General features: G+C 44.0%; 1 protein-coding gene across 3 annotated transcripts in view; it reads right to left on the reverse strand.

The window, feature by feature from the left end:
* LOC144681554 (monocarboxylate transporter 5-like) overlaps window positions 1-16,680 on the reverse strand; it is a 70,647-nt gene extending 53,967 nt beyond the window's left edge. The window contains exon 1 of one of the 3 annotated variants that reach the window (XM_078543224.1): window positions 16,499-16,680. In XM_078543224.1, coding sequence (XP_078399350.1) covers window positions 16,499-16,588 — 90 coding nt within the window. In that variant the 5' untranslated portion in view covers window positions 16,589-16,680. Of the gene's footprint in view, window positions 1-3,352; window positions 3,670-16,498 lie in introns of those variants that run through there. The other 2 variants (XM_078543226.1, XM_078543225.1) reach the window with 2 other exon arrangements.
* Window positions 16,681-17,435: the final 755 nt, after the last annotated feature.

Genomic DNA, 17,435 nt, shown 5'->3' on the forward strand with positions numbered 1-17,435 from the left:
AACTGGAGGCCATTTATCCCCTCGGGCTTGTTCTGCCATTCAGAGATCATTGCTGATCTGTGACCTCACTCCCCTCACTGCCTTTGCCCCATATCCCTTGGATAATCAAAATCTATTAACCTCAGTTTTAAATTTTACCACTGATCAAGCTTCAATTGCTATTTACAGAAGGGGCTCCAAACTTGGAATGGATGTAGAAGCGTTTCCTAATTTCACTGCTGAAGGTTTGACTCGAATATTTAGACTATGCCCCCACCACAGTCCTAGACTCTGAAATCCACAGAAATAGGTTATTTCTATCCGCCCTATCTATTCCCTTTAATATCTTGAAAAGTTTGACCGATTCACCCCATTGCCTTCTAAATTCCAGGGAATACTTCCCTAGTTTGTGTAACCTCTCCTCATAAAGTAACCCTGAGAGTCCAGGTATTATTTTGACAAAGCTATGCTGAACTCCCTCCAAGGCCAATATATCTTTCTTAAGGTGTGGTGCCCAGAACTGCTCACATTACTCAAGATATGGTTTAACTAGGGCTTTGGAGAGTTGGAACAAGATTTCTATCCCATTGTATTCTAGACCTTTAGATATAAAGGTCAGCATACGCCCATTTGATTAGTTTTTGTACCTAGTCATGATATTTTAATGATTTATGTACCTCAAACCCCAGCCACCTTTTCACTATTTAGAAAGTACTTTGATCGATCGATTTTAGATCCAAAGTGGATGACCTCACATTTCCTTCCATGAAATCCATTTGCCAAAGATTTGCCCATTTATTTACTCCATTAATATCGCTTTGTAATTTGATGCCTCCACCTACACTGCTAACAATACTGCCTATCTTTGTGCCATCAGCAAACCTGGATATTTTAATTTCTATCCCACCATCTAAGTCATTAATAAACCCGGTGAATAGTTGAGGCCCCAATACAGATCCTTGCAGGACACCACTAGTCACATCCTGCCATTTAGAGTCCCTACCCATTATCCCTACGCTCTGGCCCAGGTTTGCACTTCCAGGTTGGGTGTGCAGAGATGGGACAATTCCTGGCTCTGCAAACACGGCCTTTAAAAATAGTCACCTGCAGGTCAGAGTTTCATTCTGGGGGGTGTGGGCAGGGGGAGTGGTGGGCTGGAATCGAAGCCTGGCCCGCCATTGCCGGAACGGGTGAGAAGGCTACAAGGTGCGGAGGAAGGCTGGGCTGAAGGTCTGCCTCTTTGCTCTGCCACTACATTGAATTAAATTTTTAAAAAAGAATAAAACAAAAAACAGTCCTCCAGCCCTCACCACCCCTCACCCCCTATACTCTCCCCATGCCCTATCCATGCCAACTTATGCTGCCTCATGCCCCCCACCCAACCCCAAGGTCCCTCATACCCCAATGCCAATCCAAGCCCTCCACTCAACACTCATAGCCCCCCCATACCCCCTATGCCAACCCATGTCCCTCTACCCACCCCCATGGCCTCTCATACCCCCCTGTGCCCCCCACATCCCCATGGCCCTTTATAGCCCCATGCCAACAGTGCCATCTCTGCCAATCCATTCCCCCAGCCATCACCCTTTGCTCTTGCATCCTCCATGCCAACTCACCTAGTATACTTTGACAGTTCATTGACCACTTTGACAGTTCCCTGGCAGCTTTGACAGTTCCATGGCACTTCTTTGGCAGCTGGACCATTCCTTGATAGTTTTTTGGCAGCTGGACAGTTCCATGGCAGTTCCAATAAGTTTATACACTTTTTGCACACAATCATGTTTATTTTAACAATCCCAAAAGGATTTACCTCTACCAATGGGTGTCTCACCTCTCCCAAAGGTGTCCTGGGACCATATCCAAAGGGACACCTTACCTCTCTAAAGGGGTACCCTGGCGATCTAAACGAACCAACAAGTTCAGACCTCCTCTTACCCGATCTAATCTGCATACTCTGAGTTTCACTCTCCTGGCCTATCAAAATCCACCTCAGGGGAGGCAGCTGGTAAGTTAAATGGCTAGCTGCCTCCATAAACCACGCATGCACAAACCCTGCCCCTACTCCACTCCCATGAAAATGCAACATGCCGTGTTTGGGGACAGGACTTAGAATTTCTGGCCGCTCCCGGGATTTTCAGCACGACGGGAGAGGCTCTTCGTCATGACGAAAACCTAGGACTCTGTCTCCTGCCACTCGGCCAATTTCCGAAGCGGGTCAATAATTTGCTGTCAATTCCATGGGCTTCAACTTTTAGCAAACAGTCTGTTATGAGGGACTTTATCAAACGCCTTCTGGAAGTCCATATAAATAACATCCATAGGCATTCCGCTCTCCCCTACTTTAGTCGCTTCTACAAAAAAATTTCAATTAGGTTTGTCAGGCGTGACCTACCTTTGATAAATCCAATGATCACTCTCTCTGATCAACCGAAAACTTTCCACACGTTCAGTCGTCCTATCCTTAATTATGGATTCTAGCAATTTTCCGACAACAGATATTAAACTGAGGCTTATAATTCCCCGGTTTTCTTCTGTCACCGGTCTTAAATAACGCAGTGACATGCACAATTCCTCAATCTAAAGTAATGGTTCCCAAATTGAAAAAAACTTTTGAGGATTATAATTTGGACGCCTGCGAAGTTTTCACCTAGTTCCTTCAGAATCCTGGGTCGGAATTTTCCTTGCCGCGATCGGACACTCGGCCAACCCAAACTAGCGTGAAATCATGCGTGAAAATGTTGGGTGGGCGTCCCAACATCATGCCAAATCACAGTTGGCGGGCGTGCGTGGGTGTGGAAAGCATGCCCGCTGACAATCAAATTTCCAATTAAGTCAATTATAGCCCCAATCGACCGGGACTTTTAGTGCCTGCGCACTTTCACGCTTGGCGCACAGGCCAATTGGCCAGGCGGCCTTCGCATTTTTGCATCATTCGCGATCCAGGGCAGGATAAAAGGCCCAGAAGATGTTTGACAGTTGAGGAGTGCCACTAACCAGGTCTGCATGACTACCGAATCTAAGGGGTGTGACTGACTGCCTCCTGGAAACAAAAGCGTCCAAATAACTCTCCCCCTCCCCAACGCCCCACAATGTCTGCGCCTCAGATTCCAGCTCAACATCTCTGAGCTGAAGCTCCTCGCGATGTTAACACTTACTGCAAATGTGGTTATCCAGCATCATAATGCCCTCCACAAACTTTCACATGCTGCAGTTGTGGCACACCTCATGCACTGCCATTCCTATATAATTTTAAAATTATTATTTGTTTAATTAATTAAAGTAATAAATCAACTTAACATATATTAAAATGTTTTAATTAATTGCTCGGTCTAGTTTAAGTTATAGCTGGATTAAATATCTACTGGTAACTCACCCTGCCATCACTTTGCATTTCCTTTTCTCTCCCCCTGCTCATAGACTCAGCTGCTCAGTGCTTCTGGTCTATTTTCAAACAGCTCCTACTCAGGGTTGCCACTCTTCTTAATTTCAAAGTCTATGATTATTTTTCGCCACTATTATTAATCTGTATGTCCGGCTGCAGTAACAGCTGTGCCTTCAAATGGCTACCAACAACTAAACAAGAAAGATAATGTCATTGTTTTTGTCCACACTGAGATTATGATCCCCTGATTACCAATTCAGGTGAGCCAACTTTCCACTTCCTTTGTGTGTTTTACCTAAACTTTCTCTACATGCTGCTCTATAAACCAAGCAACCTCCTCTCGCTTCTCTGCCGATGTCCTTAAAGCAGGCTCAACGTTATCCAAAGGAGTGATCCTGTGTGACCAACCTCCTGCTTTTACTGTTCTTCCTCATGGCAGAATGGCTGAAATCTTCCTCCATTCTATAATTGCTAAGGAGGCCAGGAGCTCAAGTCTCTTCAGAACCCCTCCATTCCTCCTTGTCATATCAACAGCCAGAGGTTTTAGCTAAATGAGTACAGATGCCATCCTGGATATTCACCTTGTCATGCAGTTGCCAGTGATCATGACTACTGACTCTGTGGAACTTATTAACAAATGAGTTGAATGATTGTTACCACGAACAAGTATCATACACTCTGCAGTGGTTAATGATTACAGGCTCAGTACTGACCACAAGGAAGGATGCCTCACACACCTTTGATTCTGAAGTAGAGAATTTCTCTTACTTTCATGTACAATTCTCGATCCTGCACCCCTCAATATACTTTTCTCAAGTCAAATAAGCCCCAACAGGATTAGAAGTTGGGAAAACAAAATTGGCAACAATATTGGCAAACAATCATGTAAAACAACAATGGGAAACATTTAAAACAGCTTTTGACAGAGTGCAGGAAAATATATTCTGTTAAAAGGAAAGAACAAACAGTTGCTTGGTAGTACAGAGCTTGAATATTGCTGAAAAGAGAGACATGTTGCCAAAGTTTTTCATCTTGCACTCATCAGGACAAACACAAGAATACAAAATTTCAAACAATCACAAGCTTTTGGGGAATCTATGGTTCCCCACTGATTTCTCCTCAGCAATGCCTTGGTCAGTCAGAGTCGTCTTGCCAACCAATCACAGCCCTCTTCTGTAATATAAAATGTTTGAAATTTTGTATTCTTGTGTTTGTCCTGATAAGTGCTAGATGAAAAGCTTTGGCAACATGTCTCTCATTTCAGCAACATTCAAGAACAAACTAAACATTAGTGAGACTCCAAAATAGACAAAGACGTAAGGGAGCATTTGAGGGTTAGGAAAGAGGTGTAGAGTAAGTACACAGACAGCACAGGATTACAGGAGGGTACAGAATAGAAAGAAATTAGGAGAGAAATCAGACAAGTAAAGTAGGAAGGCAAAGAGGAACTATGAGATTAGGTTATCAAGGAACATAAAACAAATGCAGGTGCAACAGGCGGTAGAGAGGGCAAATGGTATGTTGGCCTTCAAAGTGAGAGGATTCAAGTACAGGAGCAGGGATGTCTTGCTGCAATTATACAGGGCCTTGGTGAGACCACACCTGGAATATTGTGTGCAGTTCTGGTCTCCTTACCTGAGGAAGAGTGTTCTTGCTATAGAGGGAGTGCAGCGAAGGTTTACCAGACTGATTCCTGGGATGGCAGGACTGACATATGAGGAGAGATTGAGTGGGTTAGGATTATATTCACTGGAGTTCTGAAGAATGAGGGGGGATCTCATAGAAACCTATAAAATTCTAACAGGACTAGACAGGGTGGATGCAGGAAGGATGTTCCCGATGGTAGGGGAATCCAGAACCAGGGGCCACAGTCTGAGGATACAGGGTGGACCATTTAGGACTGAGATGAGGAGAAATTTCTTTACCCAGAGAGTGGTGAGCCTGTGGAATTCGCTACCACAGGAAGTAGTTGAGGCCAAAACATTGTATGTTTTCAAGAAGGAGTTAGGTATAGCTGTTGGGGTGAAAGGGATCAAAGGATATGGGGAGAAAGCAGGAGCAGGCTATTGAGTTGGATGATCAGCCACGATCATAATGAATGGCGCAGCAGGCTCGAAGGGCCGAATGGCCTACTCCTGCTCCTATTTTCTATGTTTCTAAAATAGTAAAATATTTTACAGGCACATCAATAAAAAGGGAGATTAGGGTGGGAATAGGGCCACTGAGGGAGTGCAAGGATAGTATAGTATAATAGAGAGATGGTAGAGATAGTTAAACATTTTGCTTCAGTATTCACCAGAGAGATAAATCAGGTAGACATGACATTGAATGATGAGATGTGTAATGAGATAAATGCATTTAAAATAAAAATGGGGATATATTGAGTGAACTAATGAAACTCAAAGAAAATAAATACCTTGGTCGGCTGGATTGTATCCATGTATTTTAAAAGGGAAGAGGTGGGAGAGGCATTACTACATATATTTAATAACTCATTAGAAAAAGGTGTAGTGCCAGAGGATTAATGGACTGGTAATGTAATTCCTATATTTAAGAAGGGTGACGAAAAAGGTCCATGGAATTATAAACCAGTCAGGTTAACATCAATGGTGGGAAAAATAATGGAATCCTTACTAATGGAGAGAACTGAAGAACACCTAGAAAGGAAAAATAAAACAATGAATAGTCACCATAGATTTCAAATGGGTAAATCTTGCTTGACCAATCTTACTGAATTTTTTAACGGAGAGAGTAGATAATGATAATGCAGTAGATGTGCTTTCCTGCATTTTCAAAAAGCCTTCAATAAGTATTAGATTAATAAATAAAGTCAGAGAATGCAGAGTCAGGGGATAAGTGGCAGAATTGATTGAACTGGCTTCAAGATAGAAAGCAGAGAATGGAAATAAAAGGGTAGTTATTCACAGTGGAAGAACGTTGGACAAAGTGTTCCTCAAAGATCAGTGCTGGGGCCAGAGCTGTTCACAATTTAATTAATGACGTGAACTTTGGAATCAAATCTACAATTTCTAAATTTGTAGCTGACACCAAATTGCAGGGGGAATGGTCAATACTGAGGAGAACTGCAACAAATTACAGGAAGACATTAATAAACTTACAGAATGGACAAATAGTTGGCAAACCAAGTTCAACACAGATAAAAGGGAGACTGTACATTTTGGTAAGAAGAATAGGGAAGTCACTTATTATTTGGAAGGTGCAAGTACAGGTGGGGAAGAGTAACAAAGAGATCTTGCAGTACAAATACAACAATCACTAAAAGTTGCGCCAAACGTTAGCAAGTTCATAAAAGAAGCAAACCCAGAACTAGGCTTTATTTCTGGAGGGATGGAATTGAAAAGTTCGGGAAGTGACGCTAAACCTGTATCAAAACTTGGTAAGACCACACTTTGAGAGCTGCATACAGTTCTGGTCGCCGTATTATAAAAAGGACATAGAGGCACTGAAGAGGGTGCAGAGAGGATTTACAGGGATGATGCCAGAAATGTGTGTGCATAAATATCAGGAAAGGATGAACAGGCTGGGTCTCTTTTGAAAAAAGAAGGCTGAGGGGTGACTATTTGAGGCCTTTAAAATGATGAAAGGCCTGGATCGAGTGGATACAGAGAAAATGTTGCCTGTTGTGGGGAAGAGCATAGCTAGAGGTCGACAATATAAGATAGCCATGAAGAAAGCCAATAGGGAATCCAATGAAACTTCTTAACCCAGAGAGTGGTGGGGCTGTGGAACTCACTACTATAGGGAGTTGCTGAAGCATATAGTGTGGAAGCATTTAAGGGGAAGCTATACAAGCATATGAGGGAGAAGGGAATAGAGGGTTACAATGGTAGATTTAACTGAGAAAATATGTGAGGAGGCTCGAGTGGAAAATAAAATCGAGGTGGGCCGGTTGCTGTGCCATATATCCTATGTAAGTAAAAATTAACAAAGCACCTTCTAAATGTTAAATGAATCCCTGCCTGATGTCTGGCCATACTATATCAAAGCAATTTATAATTAAGTATTTACTTAGGCTTTGAAAATAAGCAATATCTCTCCGGAGAGAAAGCAATTAACTCTAACAACCTTTATCAGATACAAGGGAGAGGGGAAAATCTGTGTAGTCAATTTTGTGTCCAAGAACCGACCTGTGTGATTGTTGTGTCTCCTGCAGGGCACCAGCTCCGGGTCTACGACTAAATTATTCTGATGTAGCTTTAAACAATCTGCAGTGCACTGTCAAAAAGTAAACACTGCCTTCAAAAAAAGAAAACATTGCAAATGTGGTGCTGGAGTTGCTAATTAGTAAATCTGTTTTATCACTCGTTATTAAGCAGTGATGCTTACCACTGTTCGCACTTGGTGAGAAAGTAGTAATGCTTTGTGGGGTATGAGGGTAGACACTAGGGTCTAAAATTGAGCTCTCTAGCACTGCAGGTATTGACGCTACGGGAGCCTGGAGGTGCTGAAAGCGGTGGCTGACCAATTTCTGACCACTTATGTCACAGCCAGCCATGACTGAAAGGGCGTTAGTGTGGTCATGCTGTTCACACAGTGAAAGCATGTAGGGTGGGCAGATCGTGATGTCATTCAGCATCTAACGGTGATTTGGCACCAGGCCTGCCATTTTAGACTCCACAGGTCCTGTTAACGGCCTCTTTTAAACACTCTCAACTGAATATGCGTCCAGCTGCATGAGGAACCATCCCACTAGCGCTTTGTAAAGGCATCAGCAATGGACTTTCAGATGAAGTGCTTTTGATTTTCTTTGCAGCTGCAGTTAGTGGAGGTACTCTTTACTGTGTTGTTGGAGGAGCTTTTGAAAGCTGTTGGAGTCAGAAGGAAGTTGTTGGAGTAAGAAGGAAGTTGTTGGGGTAAGAAGGGAGTGGTGCTGAATTATTTCAAGGAGTTCAGTGGAGTTTGATGGCTGCTGAGCATAAAGCCTGCTCTCATTCATGAGGGCTATAGTTTCAATCAGTCTTGTGCTACAGCAGATTAAGGAGATGGAAGGCAGACAACAGAGAGGATAAGCTGTGCACAAAGGGCGGAGGAGGAGGGTTCTCAACAGAAGGCCCTATGTAACTAAGGCATTGAGAGAGCAGCACTCCCACACTCAGCCAGGAGCAATGTCTGCAGTGGCTATGCTTCACCAAGGACATGATCACTGAACTGTGCCACCTCCTCAAAACAGACTTGCAGGGAGAGGATGGCACTGCCAGTGGTTATCAAGGTCACTGTCGCCCTAAATTTCTACACCTCAGGTCCCTGCAGACTGGAGACATCACCAACATCTCACAGTATGTTGCAAGAGTGGCCAGGCTCCAAATGGTGCAGGAGCTATTGACTGCTCAAAGAGATTCTGCGAGTGTCACGTCTCTACAGGGACCCAGAACTGGGTTCCACTCACTTAACATTTGGCTGGTTTGTGACTGTGCACACTACATTATTTCAGCAAATGCCTGCGATCCTTGCAGCAGCCAGGATGCTTTCATCCAGCAACACCCAGCTATTCCTGCCATATCTGATGATGAACCGGAGGGTGGCTGCTTGATGACAAGGGTTTTGCGCTCTACACGCGGCTTATGACTTCCCTCCATTACTTGACCACACGGAACAGTGCGCAACAATGAGAGCCATGCTGCCACCAGGGACATCATGCATTTGCCGTTCTGCTGCCTGGGCTGAAAGGTAGGGGTGGGTTGGGGTTGGGATGGGGGAGGGGGAGGTGGAGCTCTAACAACACTCGCCAGAGTGTGTCTCTGATTTCATAGTGATCTGCCGTACCCTGACTCTCATGAGGGCACAGGCCTTTGCCGAGGGCACAGGCCTCGTCACCAGGCCTTTGCCGAGCACCTCAAGAGGAGGGAGAGGAAGAGGAAAGGGGAGGTATTCAGGGAATCATCATTCCAGACAGACTGCCTGTGAGTAGCTAATCAGACTGAGGTTATTATTTCCATGTCCTACTTCTTGAAATTTCTCTCTCATTTCAGATTCTTTCTATTCCTCTGCTGCAAATATGTGTGTTCTATCACAAAAATAAAATTTATTCGTAAAATTTATAAAGGTACATTGCAATACACTTCAGGTGTGGCAGATTGTAAAGTGCAATACAGATCATTTTGGTTAAATTCAGTACATGGCCATCTAGAGTGCCTTACACCACTTACAATGCAGATTGCGAACAGGTACATACAGCCTAAGGGGTTTTGCATGGGCTTTAGTCTCTCAATATGCTATGGCAAGAGGGCCCTTTCCCCATTGGACTGTTTTGGTGGCTGCATCAAGCTTCACTGCAGCACGTAGTCAGGACCCTGGAACATGCCAGTTTGCAACACTTGGCCGTGTACAGCTCTTTACACTGGAAGACCAACAGGTTATAGGCCAACCAAAGGGCGTCCTTCACTGATGCTCCTCCAGCAGTAGTTGTCTCAGTGTGTGTCCCTGGGAACAGACTGTGGAGCACACAGTCTGGCATTACAGAGCTGCTAGGGCTGAATTCCCAACAAAAAACCACTGCATCTCTTTCTAGACATTCTTTGCAAAGGTACATTCCGAAAGGAGATGGGCAACTGTCTCTTCCCCTCTGCAGCTGTTTTGAGGGCAACGTGTGGAGAGGGTGAGACTCCGAGAATGCAGAAAGGATCTGATGAGGAAGGCCCTTCTCACCACCAACCAGGCTATGGATTGGTGCTTGTTTGAAAGTTCTGGTGCTGAGGCATTTTACCAGATGACTTTGACAGTCTGCTTAAAAAACCATGGGGAGAATTTTCTGCTCAGTGAGCAGGGGTGGGGCCCACTCGCCGACACATAAAATGACACCAGGTGACGTTGGGTGTGCGTCCCGCCATCACCACGTCATTTAGATTTTCAGTTCGGCGGGCAGCAGCCAAGTCAGCTGTACGCCTGCCGAACTGTCAAAGGCCTATTAAGGCCTATTAAAAGCTAATTAAAATAGTTAAATGAGCTGCTCGTCCAACCTTAAGGTTGGCGGGCAGGCGAAGGGCCCAGGTGGCCTTTGAATTTTTCATGAAGCCTCGTCCACGGGCGGGATGAGGTTTCATGAAGTGTTTAAAAATTCAATAAAAATTTTCAAAAAAATTCATTGACAGGTCCCAGCTCATGTGACACTATCACATGAGGGAACATGTTTTAAAAGTTTTTAATTTCTTTATTTTGATGTGTAAAACTTTAACAAATCTCCCTGAGGCACCTCTATGCCTCAGGGAGATTTCTGCACTCTTTCCGACCCCAACTCAGGGAATTCGGGAATTCCTCCCCCGCCCGCACAGGGAGCGCTCAGCGTTTCCAGGTGAGCGTCACGCTGAGCGGGCGTTAATTGGCCCATCCACGTAAAATGGCAGCGCGCACCTGATCGGGGATGCCGATAGGGTTCACGCTCGCTCCCGCCCACCCCTGCACAAAACCCCCGACGGGGGCAAAATTCAGCCCCGTCTGACAGGATTCACCAGCTCCTTTTCCCACAAGGCCTCAGGGACATTATGTGTGGACCATTACCTGATGGACTTGTGGTCAAAAGTGTTTTTCGGCACAAACTTTTCCAAGAGGGGCAGGTGATACTAAATGAAGCATTCCACGGCAATGTGGCCAGAACCATCCTTCACAGCAGACAGAGGCTCAGCATTTGTTGTTTGTATATCGAGGGTCTACACACAGCTTGATGTAGTCACTCATAATGCGGGCAACATTGGGTACATTTCTCAATTCTTTATCTGGAGATTTGTACAAGATGCATGTTGGATCTCCAGATAAAGTGGAAGGTGGCTCTGGCGACTGCAGTGATGCAGGGCTGGGCATGGGCCAGACCTGCACAACATCCAGCAACGCCGAGAGTAACTTGCACCCGATGACCAGGTTCTTACCCACAACAGAGAAAAAGAGTCACTCCAACGTGACCAGGTTCTGCTCTACTTTGCCCATCCACTCCTCCCAGTTTTTGGTGCACACTGTGGCCATTTGAACCATATTCCCAGCACCTTCAGGTAATTGGACCATACAGTGAAGAGGACAAAAGATCACGCAGTCCAAAGAACATAAAAGTGGAAATACTCAGCAAATCAGGCAGTATCTGTGGAGAGAAACAGAGTTAATGTTTCAAGTCGTCGACCTTTCAGTAGAACAAAGAAGATGGCCTGGCTCTTGCAGCAGCTTACTCCGACTTCCGAGGCTAGTTCAAATGGGTCACAGATGCTCATCAGCCCGTGTTCTGACAGTGGGTTCGAGCTGAAGGTGCTGACCGCATCCATATACAGGTGGTTTTGACCACTGCCTGTGATTGTTACCCTTCTTACGCTGCAAACTAACAAGTTAAAAGTACTTAAAATCCTTCACTTTTAATTTAAATTTTGAGATAGAAAAATAAATAATGATTTTATTAAGTTAAAGCTAAAATAAAAAAAACTTTTAAAAAAATAGATTTTAAAAACTTTTTTTTAACAGTTTGTGATTTTTTTTATCATCATGGAGAAACTGGACGTTCCACAAATATAAAAATAGTTTTTCAGGGCCAGTGAATGTGTTTAGCAGTAATTATGAAGTCAGTACACTGTTAAAAACCCAGTTTCACTTCATTCAACAAGGTGTGACTTTTCAAGGCTTTTTGCAGTGAGATTAACAGCATTTGTAAAAATTCTTTCACAGAATGTGGGCATCACTGGCTAGGCCAGAATTTTATTGCCCACCCCTAATTGCCCTGGAGAAGGTGGTGGTAAGCCACCGTATGAGTCAAAATTCTTGTCAATTCCTTTGATTTCCAGAATTGCATTCTGAAGGGGTACCTGAACACCACAGGAGAAGTGTAGGATCACTGATTGCAACTTCTGAATCTCTGGATTATTCTGCACCACTGTGGACTCCAGAGGTTGCTGTCAGTTTCAATGGAGTGATGACGGTGAACACTGTCAACATCGATATCATTACTACTGCAAAATCCTGGCCATAATGTCTTTGCATATGTCACTGTGGCCATTTAGAGAGGATTGTGAGATGCAGAGTGGTGCCAAACATGATGCCAAACTATTTATAGTCGCTTTTGTTTTTACCTCAACCACTAGGGAAATGCTAAGCTGAAGGTTAGTTATCACACCTTATGTTCCATCTGAGATGCCTCTTCCAAGAGACTCAACTCATAGAAAAATTGAACTTTTTATACTCTTAACATTTTCAATCAGTCTTAAGTACAAAACAGGCAAGTGACTGACCATCTCAGTTAGCTGCTCAAGCTGGCTGAGATCATCTTGAGTGGGTTTTTAAATAACTTCTTCTATTAACGTCACAAGGGGAGTACACCACTCTCTAAACTTAAATGATATATGGGAATTTTCCACCATCAGTGAAATGATGAGTCATGAGAGAACTCACTTTACAACTATGACTTAGTCCAAACAAATTACCAATAAGTAGTGTCTAAACTCAAAGCTGCAGAATTGATTGGCCAGATTCACAATAATTGGCCCAATAATTTATTAAAAGAAAATCCATTCTTGGATTCCCTCGGAGCTAGGCTAAGAGAATCTGAACAATAAATGTAATCCTGAGCAACATAAAAAGCAACTGAATGGCCTCCAAAACATAATATAATTAAAGTTCAGCTGTAACCAATTCAGAAACAATAAGGCAGGAAATTTGGCACTCAGATAAAATATTGCTACTCAACAAAGAATAGAATAATTCCATGCTCGTTCGAGAGGTGATGACTGCACAGATTGTCTCCTCTGCTTCAGATGAATTTTATTATATCATCTCCTTCACCTTATGTAAACCTCCACATTATTTGGAGTTCATCAACTTGATATGGAGGCAATATGGTAAATTGTAACAAATGAAAATGTTCATTGTCTTCTTTTGTATGCATCCTCCAACAGCTTTTACCCTAAGTTCATATGTTGTTAAGTTCCCTTTAAGAGAAACTATAAAACATTCTCAAGGGCAATTAGGGATGGGCAAGAAATGCTGGCCCAGACAGCAATGCCCGCATCCCATAAATTAATGAAATAAAACAACATGCCCCTCATTATGACACTGTTCAATATAAAGGGACTGCTCATGGATCCTTTTTCACTAGGGAAATTATGTGAAACACAGTCTAACATTCCACTCTGACAAGACTCATATCATTTGCTGCTTATTTTCTAATACCAAAGCTATACAAATCATACTATCTGCAATATTACCTCTTATTGTATCACTGGAATGATGTAAAATGTTTATAATTTTATGGTTATAAAGGGATTATTAAGAGGATGCTGTAAACCACACCGGGGATGGATTCTATTCCAATGGGTGAGAATGACTAAGCAACTCATGAGCAAGGGATCAATGTGTGAGTCGTGTCAATGAACTCACGTGACGTAACTAGAGTGAAACACCAAATATTTCATAGCTAAGGTGAAACTTATAAACACCGGGTATAAAATCATTGGAATTTAAGTAAAGAAGGAAGCCTATCAACTCATTCTGTCTGCATTGGTTACCAGTGGAGCTATCTAAGCAATTAAAGTGGATGTAATTCATTAATATCCTTACACCTTGTGTTCTGCAGTTCTGTTTACACAAAGCTGAAGTTGCTTAAGAGCAAAATGTACACATCCTATTGAGAAACAGCAATGCTTGCGAATGGATTGCTTCTCTACTTTATACCCTTTGTCAGCATTAAGTACGCTTTGACCAGATATGCCATAGATTAGATGCACAATCAATCTTCAGCAACAATGTACAGCAAAGAAACCATAGAGTATAGCAGGAACAAAAGAAATTTGAATTTATATGGTGGCTTCTCATATCTCATAAAATTGAGTGACTACTGACACCAGTCCTGCAGCCAGCTGTGTACATATGCAGATTGCGTCGATCATCAGGAGCTGCTGATGCACCGCGAACTGGGGGAAAGTTCGGATAAGGTTTAAAAATAAGCACAGGGCATGGGTAATTAACTCATATCCACTCATTCGTGCTGCCTGATATTTTATATGATGTCGGTGTGCAGCCCAGGCTGTACACCTCAGCAGGGGGCCCATTGTAAGGCTGGCAGCATTTCATTACCATCATTAGCAGTCCCTCAAAGTGAGGGGGACACCTGAAACAGAGAGTAGCACGTGGTAAGAGCTTGCACATGAAGCCTTTTAATGTGGGGAGACTGCAGCTACCACACGGTTCTGGCTGACCAGGATCTCCTGCTCTTCCTGCTTTCCATAGGTATACTGGAAGGAATTGCAGGCTGATAACCAAACTGCTTGGCCTGATGTGAACATACCGGCCATCAAAGCCTGGAGTGGGACTCGACCCCAGATCTTCTGGCTCAGAGGGAAGAACACCACCCACTGCACCACAATACCTCCTGCTAGCAGTACTTAAAGATAGCCTGCACTACTTAAAGCCAGGCTGCACCTCTCATAGGGAAGGTGCATTCTGGCTGCAGCAAGTGCTGGAAAAAGCTGAAGAATAGTCTCTGAACAAAGCCCAAAAAGGCAGGGCATGTGCTCCAAGATTCTCTGAAGCAGCACTGGAGGTCTTGGGTCAGGAACTGGACAGGAGGAGAGAGGCTGTCTTCCCACAAGGGCCAGGAGGCCCTCCAGACAGGCACTGAGAAAACAGTGGGAGCAGATAGTGAATTGCTGTGAATGCCAACAATGTAGCCTTTGAAGACATGGATGCATTGCAGGAAGAAATTTTGTGATGTCGCATGAGAGGTCAAGTTGGTGAACATATCTTCCAATGCCATATGCCAACAACTGCACCAGCAGCGTCCCCCACAGCTCAATGCACCACAACTCCATCACTCATCTACCAGCATTGTCTGTAAAGCACAACTCATACCCAACACTCATAGCCTCATCTCAATGCTTAGCACTGCAACACGCCTCACGCCCAAATCTCTCAATGTGAATGCACTGCCAGCTATAGAACTATGGCAGGCACATCAACCAGGCATACTATATCGCACTCGTTGGCACACTTCCCTCTCTTGCAGGACAATGGGGCACACTACCAGCAGCCGCAGGGCCTCAGGGTCGGGCACAGTCTTCACCCTCAGAGAGCAGAGGGTACCTGCTATCATTGAAATGGCCACGATTGAGGCTGTGGTCAGTGACGTGGCTGAAACCACTGAAGATGTTGGTTATGTCCCCACCTGAGCCACATCCCGCCGCCCCACATCCCATTTTCCCTCCAGCCCACATTGTCTCCTGGTGAACCAACATCCAACATTGTCTCCTGGTGGTGTAAGCGGAACGGTACTTGTAGCACGGAAACTACGGGCGCTGGGGAGCCAAATTTGGGGACTAGAGACTGTCAATGCCCTGTAATGCCAGCCAGCCAGCTGTAAAGCAATCGCCAGGAATAGGCCGACCACCTTCAAGGCAAGGCAAGAGGTGTCAGCTGTGGCTCAGTTCATAGCACCCTCGCCTTTGAATCAGAGGGTTGCGGGTTCATGTCCCACTCCTGGAAACCAAGTACTGCGATTGTACTCGAAAGAGTTGCAATCTGTGACTGTTGATAACTCGAAAGAGTTTCAAGGCAACTTGACATTAAGTGTAGTCATGTCAATTTCAGCTACCCATCAGAAAACAAATGAAAAAAAAATCCCTTACAACAGTCTTCACAAAGTACATTACTAAGAGAACTGATGTACATCATTAGCACCTCAATTATTTACATTAATGTATACACTTAACTCCTCTTTATGTGACTTCATTCAACTTGAACTACCGCAATGTCAGAGCTATGCCAAGCGCAACAAACTTGAGAAAGCCTTACACCGGAGAACTCGTTCCATCCCAACTCTCATTTTAGAATTCATCTTCTGCTGCTAATCATCGAATCTGACCCGAAAACAGGGAAGCCTCCTTATTCCAGAGTTTCACTTTTGTTTCAGATGGAAAACTAGCATCCCGCAATCTCCACCAGGCTCTTATTTCCAGGCACAGTTGACATTAAATAAATTCTCCCCAGAAACAATTCTCTGCTGGAGTGAGAACCCTCCTCCGCATTTTGTTTTTAGCGCAGAAACTTCACTCCATTGAGAACAGGCTCAGTGTAATCCGCTGCCTTGCAACCCAATTCCTGAGATTGCAACAGGTAGTTGCTACCATTCATCCTCTCGCTCTAAAACTTTTCACTCACCACAAAGAGATCGAAGACAATGACCCATCCCCAGCCTCCTTCAGGAGGTTCCAGCACAGTCCCATGTTGGGCTCCTCTTGGACCGGACATTGTGTTGGTTCCTGTTTTATTTCGGTTGTTTCTCTGTGCTGCCGATTTCCTCTCTCTCTCTCTGTTACATTCCCCCCGCTTTATCCCTCTCCGTTTCTAGCGTGCCTTCTCAGCCTTTGCCTTATGACACAGGCACAGCCCACCCCTAGCGGCTGAGGTTGACAAACCCGCCTTGAACCAACTTGGAGATCATTCGATTTCCTGAAACTGTCAGAGCTCTCTTTGGGGTATAAGATTGCCAAACCTTCTGGAATTAAAGGATTAATTTCCAGTACACTGCTAGGAGCAAACCTAAGAGAAAAATCATGGGGGTATTAAAATCATTTTGGTTTTAAAATGTTCTCTTAACATTTTTGTTCATTAGTTATTAAAAATTTTAGATTTGGAAAGAAAAGGTTCTTTAATTAACAGTCAAGAACCTCCCAATTGAGCAATGCCGTCTTTTCACTTTTCAATTGGCTACAAAGAATAACAGGAGTGTTGTGGCAGGTTGTAGCTGAAGGACAATGTGATGAAGTAATCCCTGACCACATGCAGCAAGACCTGGACAACATTCAGGTTTGGACTCGTTGGGTGGAATGGTACCCTTCTGTTCCATGATGATCCTATGACTCTATGCTTTCTAGTCTATGATGTGTATATTTTGCTTGAACACATAAAGGCCACATGTGCCATATAATAACATCAAAGAGAGACTAACCATCTCTCTTTGACATTCAAGGGGATTATCATCACTGAAACCCCCACCATCAACATCCTGAGGGTCACAATTGACCAGAAACTGAACCGAATCAGCCAAATTATTACTGTGACTACAAAAGCAGTTGAGAGGCCTGGAATTCTGCAC

Source organism: Cetorhinus maximus, chromosome 6 (assembly GCF_964194155.1).
Source record: "Cetorhinus maximus chromosome 6, sCetMax3.hap1.1, whole genome shotgun sequence".
NCBI classification, from domain to species: domain Eukaryota; kingdom Metazoa; phylum Chordata; class Chondrichthyes; order Lamniformes; family Cetorhinidae; genus Cetorhinus; species Cetorhinus maximus.